Here is a 19,883-nt window from a genome sequence, read left to right on the forward strand (position 1 = left end):
AGCGTTTCCTTAAAGCCTTTACGACGGTGCCTTCCATTTTTCCCCGATCTCCATGATGAGATCTCGAGATCGTGGGAGAAACCTTATTCATCCCGTATCTACAGCCCCTAATGGGGCACAGCTCCTAGCATCTGGTCTCTCAACTGAGGTTGTTGAGACCATACTCCCATCCAGAGCTCCTGCCACAAGGAAACAGTACACCTTGAAGTGGAAGCTTTTCACATCCTGGAGTGGACAGCGACTGCAGGACCCAGTCAACTGCCCAGCTGGTACAGTTCTGGAGTTTCTGCAGGAGCGATTCTCCGCAGGGTTATCTCCCTCCACTCTGAAGGTATATGTGGCAGCCTTAGCTGCTTACCACGCCCTTCTGGGTGGTCAATCTTTGGGAAGGCACCCACTCGTCACTCGTTTCCTCCATGGTACCCTGAGGCTGAGGCCAGTACAGCACACTAAGGTGCCCTCTTGGGACCTTGCTGTGATTCTGGAGGGCTTGTGTAATGCCCCCTTTGAACCCATAGAGTAAGTTTCAGACAAGTTCTTCACTCTGAAGACAATCTTTCTCCTCTCTATTTCCTCTCTGAAAAGGGTCGGGGATCTTCAGGCACTTTCTGTGTCGTGCCTGGAGTTTGCCCCAGGCATGGTTAGGGCATTCCTTTACCCGAGGCCTGGGTATGTCCCTAAAGTGCCCACTTCTACACCAGGGCCCATTGTACTACAGGCATTCAGGAAGCAGGCCAAGAAAGGCTTACGCACACAGAGCTGCCCCGTGGTGTAGGGCAGATCAGCTGTTTGTTTGCTTTGGTCCGCCCCAAGAAAGGATCTCCGGCGACCAAGCAGAATTTGAGTAGGTGGGTGGTCGAAGCCATCTCACTAGCCTACGAGTCCTTTGGCCTCCCGTCACCTCGACCAGAAGTATGGCAGCCTTCAAGGCCTTCAATTTGGGCGTGGCCCTGCAGGATATTTGTGCTGCGGCGGGCTGGTCCTCTCCGCACACATTTGTCCGCTTCTATAACCTGGACCTGGCATCTACCCCAGGGTCCCAAGTCCTCTCGTCGTGATGTGCTCGTGAGATACACACACAAGCAGGGACTTGATAGTATGGCACAGTGGATATTCTCGTTCCTAAAGCGTTTCTCGACACAGCTCGAGTTCCTGAAGGGGAACGTCCCTAGGTTACATATGTAACCATGGTTCCCCTAGGGAACGAGATGCTGCGTCTCCTTGCCATACTCCTCTGTGTACGGCCCTGGGTGTGAGTATGGTTCAGCACAGCCCTCTCAGGGGTGTGTTTCCCCAAAGCAACTATGTTCCATTGTTATAAAGTTCAATGGAATTAATGACCATAGCTAACTGTTTTCGGGAAATGCAGCCCAGAGTGGTTCTCGAACTGGCAAGTGGCAGTCATCATTGGAGGCAGGTACACTAATGATGCATTTACACTTTGAAAATGCTCAAGAAGTTTATTTAAATCATTTTTTTTATTCTACACATGGCCAATATATACACACGGTTACAGATGCAAGTTTGTTTCTTGATGCTCAAAGTAAATTTAGAGTGTCAATTTAACGAACTTTTCTAAATCCAACCGGTCTAATCACAACAGAAACATCCAAAAGGTAATATATATGCTGTATAATACACAAACACTGCATATAAACTCATTGCATATAGGGCAGTGAGGTCAGGCAGATATCATATTAACATAATAATAATCAAATAATTAGGTTTAAATAAATGATATGATATATAAATGTTAACAACCAAGCTTTAAGCGGAATATCCCATTTGTCAAATATAAAAAGTTTGTCGAATGAAAAATATATAAATTTTCCTGTTTTTTTTTTTTTGTTTTTTTATCAGCTCATCAGCTCAATTGTATTTTCAAAGATTATCATGCATAGTCTCTAATCCCACATGAAGAACTGCATCACTAATATTTAGTACTGATAAATCTATTGCCACCAATTGCTCAGTATCGCAAAGAAGATGAAGCATTGATGATCCTGGTTATTCTCCAGCCCTTCTCAACCTAAACTCATCAGTGTCCTGGGATTGAAATTTTCTCAGGCATTAATTTAATCTGAGCGTACGTCACATCACTAGATCCAACACCTGAAAATACAGAAATGATAGAATGTATAAATATGAAAATACAATTACATATATTACAGTACATATGTATATTGTATTATATTGTATCAACATACTGTAATCTGCATGCAATGACCTTTTGGATTAGGTGAATTTCAGTTCAAAGACACAAACCAGTATTAACTGTTATTGTTGTGGTTTATGTTGCTATTTAGAGTTGTGGAGGGCAATAAAATCAAAGGTCCTTCTGTTATGATCATTAAAGACCACAAACGTTTGTTTCAGTTTACCTTTGTTTTCTTTATTTTTCTTCTGTTTCTTTGTAGATTTGAGTTCAATGTCAGCATAGGTGAGTTCAGCAGGCCCACTTACGCTGTCTACAATGAAAATAGAAAAAGGGATAAAACACTAATGGCCATTTTAAACAACTTTTGAGGTATTAATGCAACATTTTGTTGCCAAAGTTGTGCAGTGTGAAAAAAAAATTGGTGTTAGATACTACAGACACCATTCACATGCCTCATATCCATGATCCATGTGCAGAAGCACCAGACAGTTACAGAAACACCATGTGTTTTTACCATTTGAAGAGAAAAATGTCAAATGGTGACCAAAATCATATGGATTAGAGTGAATAAAAGTGCTTTATTCCTTTCTTTATTAACTTTATAGTAAAGTTAATTCAGGAAAAACTTAATAGTACAGTCGACAATATATAATATATGCATGCACAAAGCTAGAGCCTTTATGTAGATACTAGGGGTGTAACGGTACACAAACATGACGGTTCAGTTTGTACATCAGTATTGACATCACAGTTCAGTATGGTTTCAGTATTGGGATGGGGAAAAAACTACATATAAATTGGTTTCGTGAAATCCATCGTGAAAAAGGCTCAGCAATATATAAAAGGTTCAGAAAATAATGGGTCAAAAAGCCCCGGAGAAACCAAGGCAGAACACCGTATAACACCAGTTACAGCTCTTTCACTTTGTTTGGAACACTCAAATTGAGTTACAGCGTTCTGACTTTGTTTAGCCGCGCGTCAAAATGAAGTTACGGTGCCGGCTTGGAGTTATAGGGTGTTTTGCCTGTTTTTTTTACTGTCCATTAAAGTCTGCTGCATTTTAATTACAGTGTAGACAAACGAATTAGATCGCGATCTACCAAACAGCCCCATATAACAAAGCACTGTAAAGACTAGACACCTTGGCAGTAATACATAATCGTGAACCTTTAAAGATCCCCCCTCCCCCTTTTTGTAATGCAGATCATTCACCAGGCTATCACTTCTAGTTTGATGTGTGTACTTGAATGCCGTAGCATGATCAGTCATAAAATCAGTAGCTTAACAGTTCGCAATTAAATCCATATCCTACTTTTCTTGTAACCCGATAAAATCAATCCATGGTGCTGAATGTCATCGAAGATGTTTAATCTACACGCATTTCTGAGAATGCCTGCTTGCTGGCGTTCACATCAATCCACAAGTTGTTCTTTTAGGTTAGGCTATTTCATTCAAGTCAATATAAGCAATTATGCTACATCTAGAATTATTTTACGTTACTGAGCATAGCAAATAAATTGGTTGCAAAACGGTATCCACTCACATGTTTAACTTTTAGTCTTGCCTTTTAACTTTGTGTGACTTCTCACTTTTTGCTGATAATGCAAAGGCAGAGTACATTAACTTCAAAATAGGGGTAAAAATCAAGTTTGAGCTCACAATTTTTTAATGTAGATAATTTTCATTACTAAAACATCTAATTGCCAAATTTCCAGTGTCCTACCTATAATTAATTTGGCTGGACAAGTAAAAAATTTTAAAGTAATTTTTCTCAGTTTTACACTCTAGCGAGTTAAGGTCATTTGCCTTTGTAGGACAGTATGAATCCAATATGTTTTTCCACACGTGCGGTGTAAACCAGTTCTGTATTATTGTCTTCTTTGCAGCCGTAAAACCAGAAAACAACATTCTCTTTTGTATTAAGCTTATACAGAGACCAGAATCACCATTAAGAAGACACAAACTTGGGTTAGCAAAGCAATCAATTTGTAATAAGGAGGATAAAACCAGGTTTACATGTGTCCATAGATTAATGACGAAAGGACACTCCCAAAACATATGAAGAAAAGTACCAGATGATGCAGTATTACATATATGGCAGTTAAAATTTGGTTGTAGTTTCATTTTGAATCTTTTTTAAGGAGTTATGTATGCTCTATGAATGACTTTGAAGTGAATAAGACAATGAGCCAAGTTTTTAGATGTTAAGCTGAGGTTAGACCACACTTTCTCCCAGTCGACAGATAAATTAGGGTCAGATAATTCCCGATTCCAAATAGATTGAATAGAAAGAGGTTTTGTAATACAATCGATAATAATATTATATATTAAGGAGACAGATGGCCGACCAGAAGATGGTGCAATACAATCCCGCATAGGATGAGAGGAAATGGGAGATGCCCAAGGATCTCCATACGCTTTGAGAGCAGAACATAATTGAAAAAAGACAAAATATGCAGATGCTGATAAACAAAATTTGGTTCTTAATGTCTGAAATGAACAGAGGCCTTGGTTATCATATATATCACCGCAAGTGTTTACACCTAAAGAAGACCAAGAAGGTTGGACAAATGGACAATTTCCGCATATAAAATTAAAATTGTGCCATAAAGGTGTACTGTTACAAAACTTGAATGGTCCTCCTACCAGACGTTCAACCGTTTTCCAGATTTTAATAGAATTAGCCACAACCGGACCAAATTCATAATTATCACCTTTTTTCCCTGTGCTAGTAAATAAAAAATCTTGGAGTCTACTTGGTTTAACCTTGTCAGCTTCAATAACCCTCCATGAAACTTTAGATTAAGGATCAACCCAATTATGAAAAGCCTTAAGCTGGAACGACCAATAATATAATTCAAAATTTGATACAGCCAGTCCTCCTGCACGATTATGATGTTGTAATGTGGTAAGTTTGATTCTGGGATATTTATCATTCCAGATAAAATGAGAAATTATGGAGTAGATCTCCTTAGAGTAACCTGGAGGGGGAGAAAGTGGTAGCATAGAGAAAAGAAAGTTAAACCGAGGTAACAAATTCATCTTAACTGTGGAGATTCTTCCTTGAAGAGAGACTTTAAGATTCTTCCATCTTTGAATGTCATTTTTGACCTTAAATAGAATACTATTAAAATTGTCTTTGGCAATCTTATGGATGTTTTTATGTATGGTAATGCCCAAATAGATGAAAGATTCCTTAATAGGAATAAATGAGGGAATAGAAGAATTAACTTTAACATTGTTAATTTGCATTAAAGCAGGACTGATGCTGCAGGTGAGTGGTATAATGTCTTAATCATAGAAATTAAATGTTCACCGAAGCCGAAACATTGCAGAACTGCCCACATATAATTCCACTCTAGCCTGTCAAAGGCTTTTTCTGCATCAAGTAAATAAACCACATAAGGTCTCGGATGAGAGTCTGCAAAGTCAAGAATATGAAAGAGTCGACACATATCGTCCGACGCATTGCGCTCCTTGATAAAACCGGTTTGGTCCTCCTTGATCAAACTATGAATTACCTTCTCATACGAGAAGCAAAAACTTTAGCATAGACTTTTAGATCACATGGGATAAGTGATATCGGTCTGTAGCTGGAACAATCTAATGGATCTTTCCCTTTTTTAAGAAGTAATGATATAAATGATGTTTTTTGATCTATGAAATACACCATGTTCAACTGAAAAATTAAATGAATTAAGCATAAGTGTCCCTACCAAATCCCAAATTTCTAAATATAATTCAAGGGAGAGACCATCTAGACCCGGCGATTTGCCTTTTTGAAGGCTTTTTAGAGAGATGTGGACCTCCTCCAAACTTAATGAGGCCTCCAAAGATTCTTTATCCACCTGTGAGATCCGAGGCAATTCTAATTTATCTAAATACTGCTTACAAATTGTTTCATCAAAATATTTTTCGGATTATACAGATTTGTGTAAAAACCTTTAAATATGTCGTTAATTGCTGCAGGGTTCGTGGTGACCTGACCATCTGATGATTTTATTGCGCTAATATATGCCTTAGACTCACATTCTTTCAGCCTAAGGGCCAATAGGTGGCTAGGTCTCTGATTCGAAATAATATTTTTGCCTAGTCCTATGTAAGATAAATTCCGCCTTTGAGTGTGAAAGTAAATCATATACTTCTTTTAAAGAGGACAGCTGTGTAGCCTGTTGCTCAGTAAAATTATGTTTCTGTAGGTTTTGTAATGATTGGATTTTATTTTCTAATTGTGTAAACTGGTGAGTTTTCGCTTTGGCAAGAGTTGAAGAGAAAGTTATACAGAATCCTCGTATAGTTGTTAGGGAAGCAGACTCAGACAGATGGTTAGAATACAACAGGTGAGTTTTATTGCAATCGGTGGAGTTAGCGGGTAGCTGATGGAGGTAAGCAAAAAGTTCAGATGGAGATGGATGGAACCAGTAGTCGATGGATGGGACATCGGATGGTTCTCCGGACCAGGGGAATAGAGGAGGCTGGTAACAGAGTACGCACTGGAAAAGAGTGAGTCCAGTGGAAGGCTGGCGAAGAGAGTTCTGCGCATACTCGGCCCAGCCCAGGAACTGGTTCCAAGAGTTCTGATGGCCATGGCAGAAGGTTCGGAGGAAGTGCCCAACTTCCTGGATCTTCCTCTCCGTCTGCCCGTTTGACTGGGGATGGTAACCCGACGAAAGGCTCACGGTCACACCTAGGAGAGTGAGAAAAGCCTTCCATACCCTGGAAATAAATTGAGGACCCCGATCAGAGACAATGTCTTCAGGGATCCCATAATAACGGAAGATATTATTAAACATAAGCATAGCCGTCTCCATGGCTGTGGGCAGACCCTTGAGGGGTAACAGACGACAGGATTTGGAGAATCGATCAATGACAACGAGGACACAGGTATTACAATCAGAGGCTGGTAGATCAGTGATGAAATCTACTCCTAGGTGTGACCAGGGTCGGTTGGGAATGGGCAGCGGAAGGAGTTTGCCTGATGGTAAATGGCGTGGGTTCTTGGAGATTGCACAGTCCAAACAACCTTGCACGAAGCGATTTTTCAGCAATGAGAGAGTGCCGTTGGCGTGAACAGTGAATAAGTGGAGTGCGTCGTGCTCTGGTGATGTATTGCAAACCAGGTGGACAGCCCAGCGCAGTAGGTGTGGAGACATTGGAGGAGGTGTCTGACTGGGGATTCCACTGGATGGGGCTGACAATAATTTCCTTTGGAATGATGGTTTCTGGATCCTCACAGACCTCCTCTGGGGAATAGAGACGGGAGAGAGCGTCCGCTCTTACATTCTTGGGACCTGGACGATAGGAGATCATAAAATTGAAGCGGGGCCCACTGGGCCTGTCAGGGGTTAAGTCTTTTAACATCACGCAGATATCGAAGGTTCTTGTGGTCTGTGAGGATGATGAATGGATGTTGTGCACCCTCCAACCAATGCCTCCATTCCTCTAAAGCCAGTTTGATGGCTAGAAGTTCCCTGTTGCCGATGTCGTAGTTCATCTCCACCGGGCTGAGTTCTACCCCGGAGGTAGAAGCGTCTACTTCTACTAGGAAGGGCTTCCCCGGATCGGGATGGATGAGGAGCGGAGCGCTGGTGAAGGCTTCCTTGAGAGTTTCTAAAGCTTCAGTGGCAGCAGGTGTCCAGGACAGAGACTTGGGCTTGTTCTTCAGGACGTTGGTGAGTGGGCTGGTGATGATGCTGTAGTCATGTAGGAATCGTCTGTAGAGGTTTGAGAATCCTAAAAAGCGTTGGAGTTCCTTAATGGTGGAAGGAGTGGGCCAGGTCTTGATGGCTTCCACCTTCCTCTCGTCCATCTGGATGCCACCGCTGTTGATGTTGTATCGAAGGAACTGCACTGAGGGTTGATGGAAGGAGCATTTTTCAGCCTTGAGAAACAGATGATATTCCCTCAGGCATTTCAGGACCTCCGCAACATGGTGGCGATGTTCGGCCATGCTCCGGGAGTAGATGAGAATGTCATCAATGTGGATGAGGAAGAATTGATGGAGATACTCCCGGAGAACCTCATGCATGAAATCCTGGAATACGGAGGGGGCGTTGACCAAACCATACTGCATCACCCGATACTCGTAGTGGCCAGTAGGGGTAACGAAGGCTGTCTTCCACTCATTCTGGAAGTGAGAGTGGAAAAATCCTTCCACGGGCACTGACTCACCTGGTAACAGATCTATGGCACAGTCCCATGGCCGGTGCGGAGGTAACTGGGAGGCTCTCTTCGGGCAAAAGACTTCACTGAAGGGGGCACAGCAAGCTGGAATCTCGACTGACTGTTTCTCCCATGGGCTCTCTATGGACGTCAAGTTGATGGCCAGCGTCCGGGGATTACATGTCGATGGTTGGGAAAGGTGAGGAAAACAGTCAGGAAAGCATTTTCTGCCCCACTTCAGCACCTCACCAGTACTCCATGAGATGTCAGGATCATGTTGCACGAACCAGGGGCACCCTAGAATGATCTCAGCGGTGGATCCCTCCAGAATCAGGAGATGGATGGATTCCTCATGCAACTGGCCAACTTGAAGTTGAATGGGACCCGCACTGTACTTGACGTGTTTACGACTGTGGGGTTTTCCTGTTATCGACTGAACCTGGTAGGTGGTTTTGGTTGCTGTGGTCGGGAGTTTGAGCTGGCGGCAGAGGCTCCCGGAGATGAAATTCCCAGCTGACCTGGAGTCGAGGAGGGCATGTACTGGAACACAGACATTGGAGGCAGTAAGGATTACTATGGCAGTGAGGGGCTGCATATTAGCCACAACTGACTTTATTACACTCACCATAGGTTGAGGAGGACGGATTGGGCATGTGGAGATTACATGCCCGCCAGCACCACAGTACAAACACAGGCCTTGGGTCAGCTGCCTCTGCCGCTCAGTGGAAGAAAGGTGGGTTAGATCAATTTGCATAGGGTGGCGAAGGAGTGAAGAGCTAGGAGAATTTTGGGATTCCGTAAAACAAGATTGCATACAGTTTGCACATCTGATGGAGAGTTGGATGAATCTTTCCAAACCGTAGGAATCGTCATAAGCAGAGAGATGCAACCGCACTCTTGGCTCCAGTCCCTGCCGATAGGTGGTGAGGAGCGAGCGCTCATTCCAGCCACTGGCCGCTGCAAGGGTTCTGAATTTGAGAGCATAATCAGTTATTGACAGAGATCCTTGACGGGGTGATACAGTTGCTCTCCGACGGATGAATCACCTGCCGGCCGCCAAATACTTTTCTGAAATGTTCAAGAAAACTGTTAACAGATTGTGTCACAGTACCGGATTGGGTCCAGATGGTCTCGGCCCACTGGAGCGCTTGTCCTGTCAGCAAGGAAATGATGAAGGCAATCTTGGCTCTGTCCGTGGTGTAAAGATGTGGCTGCATTTCCAAAGCGAACGAGTATCGCAGAAGAATCTGTTGCACTCCTCCGCCACACCATTGAAGGGCGCCGGTTTGGCCATGGGACTGGCAATCACTGACTGTGAAAAAGAGGTGGTGTTAGTGATGTTTGTGACGGGTGGTACCGGAGCAGTTGTGGGGGTGAGGAGAACTCGCCGAAGATTTTCCACAAGTTCCTGGAATGGATCGGGCTGACTCATCCTGCCGTATCCCTCGGTTTTGGTCTGATCTTCTGTTAGAGAAGCAGACTGAGACAGATGGTTAGAATACAACAGGTGAGTTTTATTGCAATCGGTGGAGTCAGCGGGTAGCTGATGGAGGTAAGCAACAAGTTCAATGAACAGGCACAGTAGTATGAGGAGAGTGGTAATGGAAGTACTCTTGCTTTCTCAGGAACTCGTGGATACGGGGAACGGAGCACAAACCTCACAATCCTGGACGATGGAGACACACTCGTGGAGATCCTGGGAAACACAGACGATGGAATAGAGCTGGGAGGAAAACGCCTTAGATGAGACAGAAGGTAAAGTAGAATATCAAGGTAAGTAAACAGGTTACTAGCTGTAGTAGCATCAGTCCACTTCGGATCGGACATACATTTAGTCGTTTCCCACAGTATTTGAGGAACCACATCAGAGGGCATATTAATTTCAAGAAATTCCTTTATATAGTCTTTTAGAGAAGTAATGAAAGTCTGATTACTCAATAATGACATGTTAAAGCGCCATCTAGGGGGATTTGGCTTTAATATCGGAATGAGGAATATTGCACAACACAGCAGAGTGATCAGATATTAAAATTGGTAATATAGAGATGGAGGAATTAGACAAAATTAAAGATGGGCTGAGAAATATGTAGTCTATCCTAGAGAAAGTCTTATGTCTATTAGAAAAAAAAGTGAAGTCCTTAGATTTAGTATTCTGAATTCTCCAAAGATTGATTAAGTTGAGCTCAGTGATAAATTTATTCAGTAATTTAGAAGATGGATTGACTGTTGTATCAGATTTAGATTTATCCAAAAGCAGGATTTACTACAGCATTAAAATCACCACCCACCACTTATGGGCAATCAGTCTGCTCAAGTAATGTTTTGGAAATATTTGTAAAGAATGCACTGTCTGTCTCATTCGGACCATAAATAGAGACCAATGCTAACCTATTATTATGTATTTTGCAACGGATAAAAACATATCTACCCTCCTCATCACTTCCGGTATGTTCAATTGTTAAATGTAACTTCCTGTTAACAAGGATAAGCACCCCCTAAATGTTATTAAGAGCACAGGAGAAGGCTGCCAATTTATAATATTTATTCTGGAAACGTGCCACGTCAGATTGTTTTAAATGTGTCTCTTGTATCAGCGCACAGGAAATCGATTTACGGTGTAAATATTCTGATACACGAGTACGTTTCACAGCAGAATTTAGGCCATTCACATTCAATGATAAAATATTTAGAGTATACATTGAATATTCATAATCCCAAAATTGTATTCAGTAAATGAAGAAAAGCAAAAGCACTCCCATTCTGTAAGTAACATGTAAACGCTGGTGTGCATTCTAGATACCAAATCACCTAGATGAACAACAAACAATTATAAACAATTATAAACAGTTCAAAAGCCAGCATCTCTGATGGTATGGTGGTGCATAAGTGAATACAGTATGGGCAGTTTGCATGTTTTGGAAGGCACTATGAATGCTGAAAGGTATATAAAGGTTTTAGAGCAACATATGCTCCCCTCCAGACAACGTATATTTCAGCAGGACAATGCAAAACTACATACTGCAGCTATTACAACAGCATGGCTTCATAGTGTGCTGAATTGGCCTACCTGCAGTCCAGATCTTTCACCTATAGAGAACATTTGGCGCATCATTAAACAAAAAATACGTCAAAGACGACCACGAACGCTTCAGCAGCTGGAAACCTATATCAGGCAAGAATGGGAACAAATTCCGACACCAAAACTCCAGAAACTCATAACCTTGATGCCCAGACATCTTCAAACTGTTTTGAAAAGAAGAGGAGATGCTACACCATGGTAAACATGCCCCCGTCCCAATTATTTTGAGACCTGTAGCAGGCATCAAATTTGAAATGAGCTCATTTTCTGCATACAACTGTAAACTTTCTCAGTTTAAACATTTATGTTTTTTAGTTTGAAAGTCTTTTTGTTTTCATTTTATTCAAATTTAAAAAAAATGTCCCAACATTTCCGGAATTCGGGTTGTATCTGTGGACATGATTTTTTCTGTGCGCAAAAATACAGCTTTAATATATTTTTATCAAACAGTAATGCTGTTTGAGTGAATCAGTGAACACGGCCATCCTGGTTTTGTGACTAGTGTACTAGAACCTGGTCAACATGGGTGTGACATTATTCCCAGCTCCAACATCCGAATTCATAGGTAAGTGAAACGTGACATTAGTTGCCAATTTATGAATACCCAGACTTAATTGTTAACCCCGGGGAAATGATGAGCAGTATGAAATGAAAAACAAGACAACCCAGGGTATGCATTTAACAGGTGTTTAGAATGACCCAGGGTTAATATTTAAAGTGAGAAAAGGCATTTAGTTGATTTTGATTTGCTCTGCAAATAAAGTGATTGACTTGAAAAATTTACTTGATTCCCAGATCCTTTAGAAAAGAACTATTGTTTCAGGAGAAAAAAACTCATGATGACAAAATATATTAAATGACAACATCAGTTACCTATGCTCATGCCTTCATTAATAGTTGCATCAACAGAGTGATAATTCCTCCTATGGGTTAAATATTTCATGTGGAACTGACCCGACAGCAGTGTGTTGTTTCCTGCTTCACTCTGGTTCTGCTCCGATGTCTGACTGCTGTTCTGCTGTTGACTGACACTAGAGGGACACTGAGATCTTCCAGCTAGTCGAACATAAAATGATTATGTACTGTAAATGTTCTGAATAAAAGAGAGGTCAAAAAATAAAATGCTGACTTCTGATCTCCTTTACACACACACACACACACACACACACACACACAAATACACAAATAGTTAACTTAAAGCAACCTAAATATGCATCATATAAATGGTGAACTTGATGGAGGCCTTGACTCACTGTTGATTTCAATACAGAATGTGAATATTTAGAACTATTTTTACCAATACTTTTCAGTAATGAATAAATTATACTCCAAAGCTTGCTTAAAATGGTCTCCCAGCCTGACTAGCTGAAAACTACCTTAGGTTGGGAGACCATAAAACCAGTTTAGGATGGTTTAAGATGCTTCTTTTCTGCAGGGGAGGCAGATCAAAAGGTTTAGGAACAGAGTTAGCGTCTGTAAATGTGCTACTGAATGTTAATATGGCAGATGATGAACCTTTGTTGTTTTTGTAGCGCCACAGCTGGACCAAGAAGACAATGATCAAAAATGTAACAGTCACTCCAGTTATCATGAGACAGAGGTGACCAGATCTTGATGTTCTGGAGGAAGCTGAGATGCACACATTTTACATTTAGATTAGTGCTGTAATTGATACAGGTATACTTTAATGGTGTTTAATAGTTCTCAATCTCACCTCTGACTGAGACCCAGCTCTTGGGTGACTCTCCTCTCTCTGGGTGTTTGCAGTAGTAGAAACCCTCATGTGACTTTGAGACAGTAGAGATGATCATCTCTGTAGTTTGACTCTGCATGAGTGATTCATTTTTATAGAAATCAGCTCTGAGGTTTGGTGGGGTTGAATATTTATATAAACAGTGTAGCGTCAGAGTTTCTCCTTCAGTCACAGGATGAGCAGGACTCTCCAGAATCACACCAGCTACAGATACAGAGTAAACATGAGCTGATAGTAAATAGCTAGATTATATAAAAAATATGATAACAAAAATTGTTTTTATATTTTATGACAAAACTAGATTTTTTTTTTGTACAGCCTGCATACTGAGGCTTCTTCTTCTTCTTCTTCTTCTTCTTTTTTGCCCATTGATGCTTCCTGCACTTGTTTAATCAAATTGTTTTAAACATTTATAGTAAACTGTCAGTGAAATAAATATATTCAGAAGCACTCACGGTGTACAGTGATATTAACAGGATGGTAGTTCTCTCCAGATTCAGTCTGACACCAGTACACTCCAGTGTGTGATGAGATAGTGGAGCTGATTGTACATGTATATCCTGTTTGTGATCCCCACAGTGATGATGAACAATCTTCCAGCTGCTCATTGTCTGTGTATCTTCTCACTCTCCATCTATCAGAGTTACTCTGGTCCTCACAGCTCAGAGAGAGAGAGACAGATGTGAAGTGTTGAGTTCTGCTGGGACTGATGATCAGAGACACTGAAGGAGAAATACCTGAGAAGACAATTAGAGTTAAGCATTTAGAAATTATTTTTTTAATAAATAAGAACCAATCATTTAAAGTGCCATGAAACCCTAAAACACATTTATTGAGATGTTAACACATAAACAGGTTGCACATCAGTGAAAACAACAATAGCACTCATTATGTATATTATTAAGGGAAAAGTGTATTTTTTGTTTGTTTTGTTTTTTTGGAGCAATTTCATTCTTCTGGTTCAAAAACCAAAGTTGAACCAACGTCATGGAAAAAATGACGTATATACATTATTTTAATATTCATTTGTCTGTATCATGAGTGTGTTGTAGTCTATTTTATTGTTTGTTTTCTCCCCTCTTCCCACCCTCTTTTCCACAGTTACATGCCCATTTCTGGAGAAAGTTTCAGAACTCAAAAGTTTCTCATTGTAACGGAGTGAACAGAGGAAGCGTGCGGATCCATATGCAAGCTTTATTCCAAAAAGTGGTCACAAAAAGCAGGAGTCAAACAATGGCAAACAGGAAAAACACAGGCAAGACAAAGAGTAATCCTAGGACAAGCGTGGGTCTACGATCGGTGAACAATATCCAACAGGGCAAGGCAAAGAGAGATAATCCAAGTACACAGCAATAGTCCAGGCAAGGGCAAACATAGTCCAGAAGGCCATGAGCCAGATTCATGACACTCATAGTCTAAAAACAGCTTATAATGAAGGCAGTCTGCCGAAACAACAGCTTGAATGTTCTAATCTATAATGTAATAGTGTGGGTAAACACTGCTTCCGCAGAAGAAGATCAACGCCTGCTTCTACATCACTGCCCGTTTAGCCCCGCCCACTGATTCATGCATGTAATGTAAATACCGTATTGTCCCGAATATAAGACGATGTTTTTTTCTTGGAAATACATCTGAAAAAACGCGGTCGTCTTATATTCGGGGTCTAGACTTTGACATGTCAGTAATACACCCACAACAATAGGTGGCGCCAAAAACGCATATAACGAGTGTGCCATGAAATATGTAATGTAATGTGTGTTGTAAAGATCGCGAGCGAAAACAAAACAAAAAGAAAAGCTTACAGCGGCACGAGTCGTGGCTGTCATGTTAACCTGATGGAACCAAACTTACTCTGTAAGTGATTTTAAAACATAAGACAGTACCCAGATTTGAAGACTACAATAAGATTTCACTTCTACTGATAATAAAATTTTGGTTGGCTACTATGAGATGGATAGCCTAAATGTTATATAATTCAGATGGGCTACCTGTTATTTCAATGGTATATCAAAAAGTGTATATTTTTCAATGTCATTGTTGGTACATTTTACCAGTATTTACCATACTTTCAAAACAAAAATTAAATTAGGAAAAATATGCAATTTGAAAATAATTTAAGAAAAAAATAAAACAAACAAACAAACAAGAAAACAAGATTTGGTTTTCAAAAAGCCTTTTTCCAAAAGGTACATCTGGAAAAAGGGGGGTCGTCTTATAATCAGGGTTGTCTTATATTCGGGACAATACGGTAATTAGAAATAGAGGTGAACGCAGGTCTATGCAGAAACCAAATGATAAAGATGCTCCAAAGACAACAAGACTTTGTGCAGTGCCAAGTTGTGAAAAAAAAAAAGTGTTTGCATTGCATTCCTTCTGATCCCAGCGTTAGGAAAGAGTGGATGAACTTTATTTTTAATGAAGTTCCAGATTGCGTCATTAACAACGCTGTCCTTTGTTCACATTTTACTGCAGATTCGTTAACAAACAAGGCACAATTCGAAAGATTAAAACTAAAAGATGATGCTGTACCGAAAATATTGGATTAATGTTAACATTAATGTCGCAACACACAAGTGTGAATAACTGTTTTATTACATGATCACTATTGCTTTGTCTGTTAAACAGATAGATATTATTTGTTTTTAACCTAAATCACAGCAGCGTCCATCTGTGTAGACTGTCAAAGATATGTGAGTAAGCCAATCATAGCAGTGGGTGTTTACTTCTGAGTCTACAATCCACCACAGCTATTCAAACAGTGTTCTGAAGAGGGGGGTCAAAAACAGGACATTAAATAGCCTATTACTTCTAAATTATGATGGGTTTTTTTGTGTAAAAATCTTGATAACATTAAGTGGACCTCAGAGAACAGTAAAATAAAAACAGAGGCAGTTCATTATCTCTTTAAGTTTTTGAACTCACCTGTGACCCACAGTGGTTGTTTGTTGCTGTAGGTTGTTTTATAGGCTGTTTTTCCTCTCTCTGCTCTGCACACATAAACTCCTGTGTGATTTAGAGCAGCAGAACTGACAGTGTAGTTTCCTCCAGCTCCTCTGCTGCTGTCTGAGAGCAGCTGATAATGATTGCTGCTTTCTGTATAAAGTGAGAATGTGCAAATGTTCACTAAAGGAATTTCTATATGCACCTTATGAATGACTTCCACTGTAATCTGATGTATTCAGATTAATTCAATACTTTTAATCTCAGTAATATTTTTGATAGAATCATATAATAGATATTCAGATATATAGATATTTGGGGTTATGTCTGCTTTGTCTGCAGCTCAGCAATTTTAGCAAATAGTTTGCTTCATACATTCAGTTCAACAGCATTAAGTTAAAGAGGGTGGACTTTTTCACTCAGTTGAACTCATTTTAGACACTTGTGTTTTGTTGCTCCTTCCAAACAATAAATGCTCGTTCTTGAATGAGTGCTATAGTGTATTTAGTTCAACTGCTTAGCTAATGTCAGTACGCTGTCAAAATTACAATTTAAAATCAAACAGAGCTGCAGAAATGTGCCTTCATATTTACAAGTACAGTTTCATTTCATGCGTAGGCTACTTATAGTTTTTACATTCATCGGCCTTCAAGGCTTCTTTAGTGGGACTGGTAGGGCCTGGTTAGCCATTCATACTGTAGGCTGACTTCTCAGGGATGTGTAAACACTGTAGCAATATCAAAACAATCCTACTTCTGTTTGAGCGTCACAATCAGCTTGGGTCAGGATGTAGTTAGATCAGTTTGACTTAGTTATATTCAATAATAATAATCTCTATTGTCATACAGGTTTGGAACAACATGGGTAAATCTTTGGGTGAACTATACCTTTAATTTAAAGTTACCACATAAAGCACATTATATTTTACCTGATGAAGCAGTTAGAGTGTACCAGCTGAATGTCCAGCCTGTAAAGGAGCCATAAACCTCACAAATCAGAGTCACTGGATCTCCTTCAGTCAACCACTTCTGTGGAGAAACATTTAAAACTGCCTGGGGTCTATCTGAAATAGAGAAATCACTCATTAATAAAATGTTAAATGTGTATGTGTTTATGAAGCAATGATCAAACGCACCTGATACTGCCAGTGTAACTGCATCACTGATGTTTGATGTTCGTGATCCTCCTCTCTCTGCTCCATAACAGGAGTATTTACCTGCTTCAGACTCAGTAACATGACTGAATGTGTGTTCCTGTAGTTCACTGAAAGCATAGACTGAACTGTCTTTATACCAGCTGTACTGCCAGCTAGTGACTCCTCCACCATCGATGTCACATCTGAGAGTGACTGTGTCTCCTCTGTAAACATGTTGATCAGGTTTGATGCTCACTTTGGCATGAACTCTTGAACTCTTTGGCAGCACAGTCAGAGTTGGTGTGGTAAAATCTGTCAGTATAAAATCACTAGTAGCATGAGTTGTGAAGGGGTTTCAGCAGAAGATCTGGTTACACTTTATTTCGATAGTCCACTTTAGACATTCTACTAACTATAAGTAACTTTGTAACTACATGTCAACTACATGTCAACTAATTCTCATTAATTTGTAACTACATGTCTACTAACTCTCAGTAGGGTAGGTTTAGGGTTAGTAGAATAAGTTGACATATACTTGCAAAGTTTCTCATAGTCAGTATGTTGTATGTTGTGGACCCATCAAAATAAAGTGTTAGAAGATATTAAACAGACAGTCTACTAATACTCTAATGACTGCTAGTTGACATGTAGTTACAAAGTTACTTACTGTAAGTAGAATATCTAAAGTGGACTATCGAAATAAAGTGTTACCGAAGATCTCATCCTCTCACTGGAAAATCCTTAGTGCTTTTAGATTTCACAGAGAATGGTGTGAAACACCAAGTGTTTCATGCTATACTTTGTTTTGTGGAGGGCTGCATATATAAATATATGTATCTAGATAAACAAAAACTGTTTAAAACTGAAACCTGTTTACGGGGAATTTAAAGTTAATGGTCTAAAGACAAGCTGTGGACTAAAAATGTGTTCTTACTAAATGTAAAGTACAAGTGAACATCTACTTAAGGAAACGGACAATAACTATGCAAAACAAAACTACAGAACTGATTCAACAAACACCATTACAAAGCTCAAAACGGAATGACTGAAAAACAGACTGACCTACAGTAAACACAACAGAACATTTCTGTTTCACAAATAGCACAACTGCACACTTGCTCTCTAAAGTTAATTGTTTATTCAAACAGTGTATTGTGGATTTGAAACTCTGAGCACAAAGGGGAAAAAATTAGGAACATTGAACACTTGATCTTATTCATATTATAAAAGTAATTATCATCAACTGAAATACAAAGAGAGAATAATACTCACAGAGCACAAGAGGAAGTTGACTGAGCTCCATCCTGACTGAATGATGACAGACGGTTAAAGACACAGACTGTGTTAAAGCCTCAAGACTTCCCGAAACCTGCAGTCTGATCTTTAGGAACATCATGACAGATTAAAGACATACAAATGTACCTCTTATCTTGTAGAAAATCATTTGGTAATGTTGACAATCTTGTTTTAACATGTTTTCAGGAAATGTCACAATGACTATCATGCACGTTCTACAGAAATGTTGCCACAAATCACATTTTATCAATTTGATAAATTCAGATTTGGCATCATGAGAATAAATAATATTCTGGTGTGTTTAAAGAACAAGGAAAATCAAACAATATTTTGATGGCTCAATAATGTAAGGATGGTACTTTCTGCATTCATAACTTTATGGAAGCAGCAAAAACTAGTGAAGAACTGCTGCTTGTCTCACATTGGTTAATGCCACTGAACTGAAATAGAACAAAACAAAGGAAAATTATGACCTCATCTACTTCTATTCGGCCTCTTTACAGGTTATCTGTAACTGTGAACACAGTTTAATAATCATACACCAAGACAAAGGATGGGAATCATGAAATGTAACAATTCTGTTTTGGGTTCCTCTTATTTTTGTTCTTTTTGGGGAAAAAAATAAATGCAGTCCTTATTTTACTCAACTCAGAAATCTGTTTGATGTTTTACAGATCACACACTTAAAAAAGTAGTCTATGTACATTCATTGGAACAATATTACAGTAACGACAATACTACGTTCCTCCGATTTCATTTTCCCTATAACTGATACAGTGTAAGATGGCAACATTCAGCTGAAAAAACTTCTTTCTGAGAAAATAAAAAGCTCTCAGTAGACAAAACCATAGAACACTTTTTAAAGTTGTAAAAATTAGATTATCTAGGGGACCTTTATAAAATGTGTGCCACTGTAAATATTGTAATTCTATCCCTCAGCCTCATTTTCAGGGCTGACGACTCCAGGGGGCCGACCGACGGTGGCGGAGGAGCCCGAGGCAGAGACAGAGAGCCGATGAGCCATGGCGACGGGGAGGATCCAGAGGGCCAAGGCGGAGCAGATGGCTCAGGCAACCGAGGCGGAGGCGCGGATCCAAAAGTCCGCGGTGGAACCGAAGCGACAGAGCTGAAGAGAAGGAGGAGCCTGACAGAGCCGGAGGGACGAGGCGCAGCCAGAGGAGTGGAGTCCCGAGGCGATGGATGGTCAACGACAGACCAAGGCGGAGCTGGAGGGACGAGGGAGCGGCGGAGCTAGTGGACTGACGGCCCATGGCGGAGAGGAGGGAGCTAGGAGCCATGGTGGAGCCGATGGGTCGAAGGGCCAAGGCGGAGTCAAGGGATTCTCCAGCCATGACGCCGA

At 40.4% G+C, this 19,883-nt stretch overlaps 1 protein-coding gene across 2 annotated transcripts; it reads right to left on the reverse strand.

Annotated features, from left to right (window-relative positions):
• Window positions 1-1,464: 1,464 nt before the first annotated feature.
• On the reverse strand, window positions 1,465-18,539 carry LOC131536913 (sialoadhesin-like). Of its 2 annotated transcripts, XM_058770109.1 has the most exons (10): window positions 18,500-18,539; window positions 17,228-17,539; window positions 17,021-17,155; window positions 16,075-16,245; window positions 13,608-13,889; window positions 13,114-13,356; window positions 12,915-13,028; window positions 12,354-12,455; window positions 2,382-2,468; window positions 1,465-2,112 (listed from the first exon to the last, which is right to left on the reverse strand). In XM_058770109.1, exons 1-10 carry the CDS (start codon window positions 18,528-18,530, stop codon window positions 2,039-2,041), a joined length of 1,551 nt encoding a protein of 516 aa, XP_058626092.1. In that variant the 5' UTR covers window positions 18,531-18,539; the 3' UTR covers window positions 1,465-2,038. The 2 variants fall into 2 exon arrangements, with proteins under 2 accessions (XP_058626092.1, XP_058626091.1); XM_058770108.1 differs by having other exon boundaries at window positions 2,046-2,468.
• Between the last annotated feature and the right edge of the window lie 1,344 nt (window positions 18,540-19,883).

This window comes from Onychostoma macrolepis, chromosome 03 (assembly GCF_012432095.1).
Source record: "Onychostoma macrolepis isolate SWU-2019 chromosome 03, ASM1243209v1, whole genome shotgun sequence".
Taxonomy (NCBI): Eukaryota; Metazoa; Chordata; class Actinopteri; order Cypriniformes; family Cyprinidae; genus Onychostoma; species Onychostoma macrolepis.

Excerpts from the sequence above, each read along its gene's own strand:
- LOC131536913 (XM_058770108.1), bottom strand. The coding sequence starts at position 18,530 with ATGGAGCTCAGTCAACTTCCTCTTGTGCTCT. Across the intron at positions 17,156-17,227 it reads AGTTACACTGGCAGTATCAG|ATAGACCCCAGGCAGTTTTA; the intron begins GTGCGTTTGATC and ends TCTCTATTTCAG. Across the intron at positions 16,246-17,020 it reads CACTCTAACTGCTTCATCAG|AAAGCAGCAATCATTATCAG; the intron begins GTAAAATATAAT and ends CACTTTATACAG.